The sequence below is a fragment of the Oncorhynchus clarkii genome, unplaced genomic scaffold, assembly GCF_045791955.1.
Source record: "Oncorhynchus clarkii lewisi isolate Uvic-CL-2024 unplaced genomic scaffold, UVic_Ocla_1.0 unplaced_contig_12441_pilon_pilon, whole genome shotgun sequence".
In the NCBI taxonomy this organism is placed as follows: domain Eukaryota; kingdom Metazoa; phylum Chordata; class Actinopteri; order Salmoniformes; family Salmonidae; genus Oncorhynchus; species Oncorhynchus clarkii.
The window spans coordinates 12039-14872 of NW_027260196.1; the positions used below are offsets into that span (position 1 = coordinate 12039).

Below are 2834 nucleotides of genomic sequence, written 5' to 3' on the forward strand. Positions count from 1 at the left end.
AGTCCCACCCATTGCTGCACCCCTGCACTCCCAGTCCCACCCATGGCTGCGCCCCTGCCCAGTCCTGTGAAATCCATAGATTGGGGCCTAATGAATTTACTTCAATTGACTGATTTCCTTATATGAAATGTAACTCAGAAAAATATTTCATTGTTGCTTGCGGCGTTTACATTTTGGTTCAGTATAGTTAACGTTAGCCAACTCTGCTGCAATGCCCACTATATAGCGCTTTTCAGATCTATTCATATATTTAACTATGGCAGATAGCTAGATCGGTGATGAGATGATCATTCAGTATGTAAACTAGCGGGCTTGGCCACCAATTAAATGGCTGGTCTTACCTTATCCTTGATCAGCATTTTGACAGTCGCATAAAATACGCTTTAAATCGATGTAAAAAATACCTAATCCACACTTAGTGTGGTACTGTCAAATTGAGCAAACCAGATTGTTCAATCTTTTTGATTCAACTTTATTTCCTGTGTAAGTCACTATTCCGTCTGTCCATCGTGTTTTGTGAGACATAGGTTCCGCTTTGCAGACTACTTTATGGGGAAAATATGTGACTATTACAATTTTTACTTTTAAAACCCATAAAAATTCAAGGATGTTTTCAGACCAGGAAATACCAAAACTGATGATGTTGGTATGTTTTTAGGTCTATAATTATCGCTCCTTGACCTCTCACAGGTGTTCAGAATTAAGATGATTAGGATCAATTGGTCCATAAATATTTCTAGTTCGTAGGCACTCCTAGATCATTCAGTCATGTCTCTCCTTTGGCAATGTGCAATTGTTTTGGCTATCGTAGCAGCAAGAGCTGCCAATGAAGGTACGTCTAATAATGAATACCATGTTAACTTGAATAGGCTACTTATCTCATGCTGACCGCCTAACAGACTAGCCAAGTTGTGGTGTTGGCTCTTGACATGTGAATGATGACATTATTGAATTTATATTTTTAGATTTTAATGTGGATTGTGAGAAACACTCCATTAAAGTGACATGGAAGGTCAGTCCAGAGTTGGTTGAACATGCTGCCCGTCTTTTCCTTGGACACTGTGTTCCGTCCACATTTTCTGTTCTTCCCACGGGAGAAGGGATGGCGACATTCCACTACAACCTCAATGGCTGTGCCATCAAGAAACGGGTAATGTCTAACTCTTGACCCAATGTATGCCATTTTGGATCCTGCGACGCCTAATGCTTCTCCTTCTATTTCCCAGGTGACTGGCAAGAAACACATCTATTCAACCAGTCTGACTTACAGACCTAACCGAAAGCCCAAACCTGCTGCCATTAGTCACCATATTAAGTGTGTTTACATAAGGTAACCATCTATGCCAGGGGCACTCAACTCTTACCCTAAGAGGTCTGGCGCCTGCTGTCTTTCGGTTCTACTTTATCATTAATTGCACACACCTGGTGTCACGGGTCTAAATCGGTCCCTAATTAGAGGGGAATGATTTTTTTTTAAATGCAGTGGAACTGAGTTGAGTGTTTTAGGGCTCTATTGGGTGTAGTGTACTCTAGCTATGGTGTTGGAATCAAATCTTCCTAAGCCTTTGCCACCTTCATTATTAAACTAAACATTCCCCCTTGTATGTAGACCTGAGGGATGGATTCCCCCATTCCTTATCCCTGCCTATGGTAGTGCTGAGGGTCATGGAGGATTGGTTTTCCACATGGCACTCCTCAATGGTGAGTGACTCATACAACATCAATTATTGTAAGAATATGTTCAGTCAACTTACCTGGTAAAGAAATTCCTAGCAGAGGACACTGCCCAAAGCTAGTTGAAACCTGTGGCTGTACAGTACGTATGAGCATTGCGCCCCTTCCCCTTCTCTGTTGCATGTAGAAGACCTTACTGGTCTGGCTAAGAGCAGCCTGTTTCCCCTGGGCTCTTTCATCCCCATCTGGGCAGCAGTGGATCAGAAGGACCATCAGCCCTTGCTGCTGCTCTTGGAGGAGTGTGTGGCGGCCACAACACCAGAATTGCAGTCTGCGAGCCTGGTGTACCCCATCATCACCAACAAGGGGTATGTACCAGACCTGGCTATGGCCATGTAGGGTGCACGTTTTGGTTTTTGACTGCCTAGCGCTACACAGCCTACTCGAATGTTGAAAAGTACTGAATACATTTTAAAGTTGGCTTATTTGCTGGATGGAAGTTCTGTTTGTCTGCTCATTGCACAATGCATTTTCAGTTGCCTTGCAGATGGGAAGACTGGGAACTCCAGGTTCCTGCCTAGGTACCACTCGTCTGCTATTCTGCTTTACCTGCAGTCCTTCAAGTTTGCCTTAGGCGAGGAAGTGAGTGGACCACAAGTTCTCGGTATGACTGGGTTGTTTTCATACTGTAGCTCTTGACTGTTTTCTTATTTCACCCCAGGTGTATATTCATTGTAAGCTTGTTGCATGGGACCCTGAGGTTTATGATATAGAAAAGAAGGCCTGCCACTACATTAAAGAGACTGGAGAGTAAGTATTGGTCACATTCTTTAACATTGGACCATAATGATGTTAGTGCCAATGCAACAGCCAACTTTTTTTATTCATAGATGGGAGCTGCTGGACGACCCGTCTCAAAGTGACCTCTGCAAGTGCTGTGACTCGAGTTGCAAGCCTCGGTTGAAGAGGCGTGTGGATTCAGGTATTTTGAGGCACTTCATTTCAAGCCTGACTAAACTGTAGTTCCATATTCATTTGAGCTGATCACTCTTGAGTTCTGATGGGACTGCAGCTTGAAGTAATTTATATATATTTTTTTCTCAGAACCCCAGGGCCTGGTTCAAAACTCTGTTCTTGGACCGCTCACAATAGCAGCTTTG

General features: G+C 43.4%; 1 protein-coding gene across 1 annotated transcript; it reads left to right on the top strand.

Moving 5' to 3' along the window:
- Positions 1-749: 749 nt before the first annotated feature.
- Positions 750-2825, top strand: LOC139401248 (zona pellucida sperm-binding protein 3-like; the record flags this gene model as incomplete). The annotated part of the gene is made up of 9 exons (XM_071145622.1): positions 750-832; positions 966-1150; positions 1227-1330; positions 1610-1701; positions 1862-2042; positions 2211-2316; positions 2396-2484; positions 2565-2656; positions 2779-2825. Coding segments are annotated over exons 1-9 (960 nt in total), but the record flags the coding sequence as incomplete, so codon positions are not given.
- Positions 2826-2834: the final 9 nt, after the last annotated feature.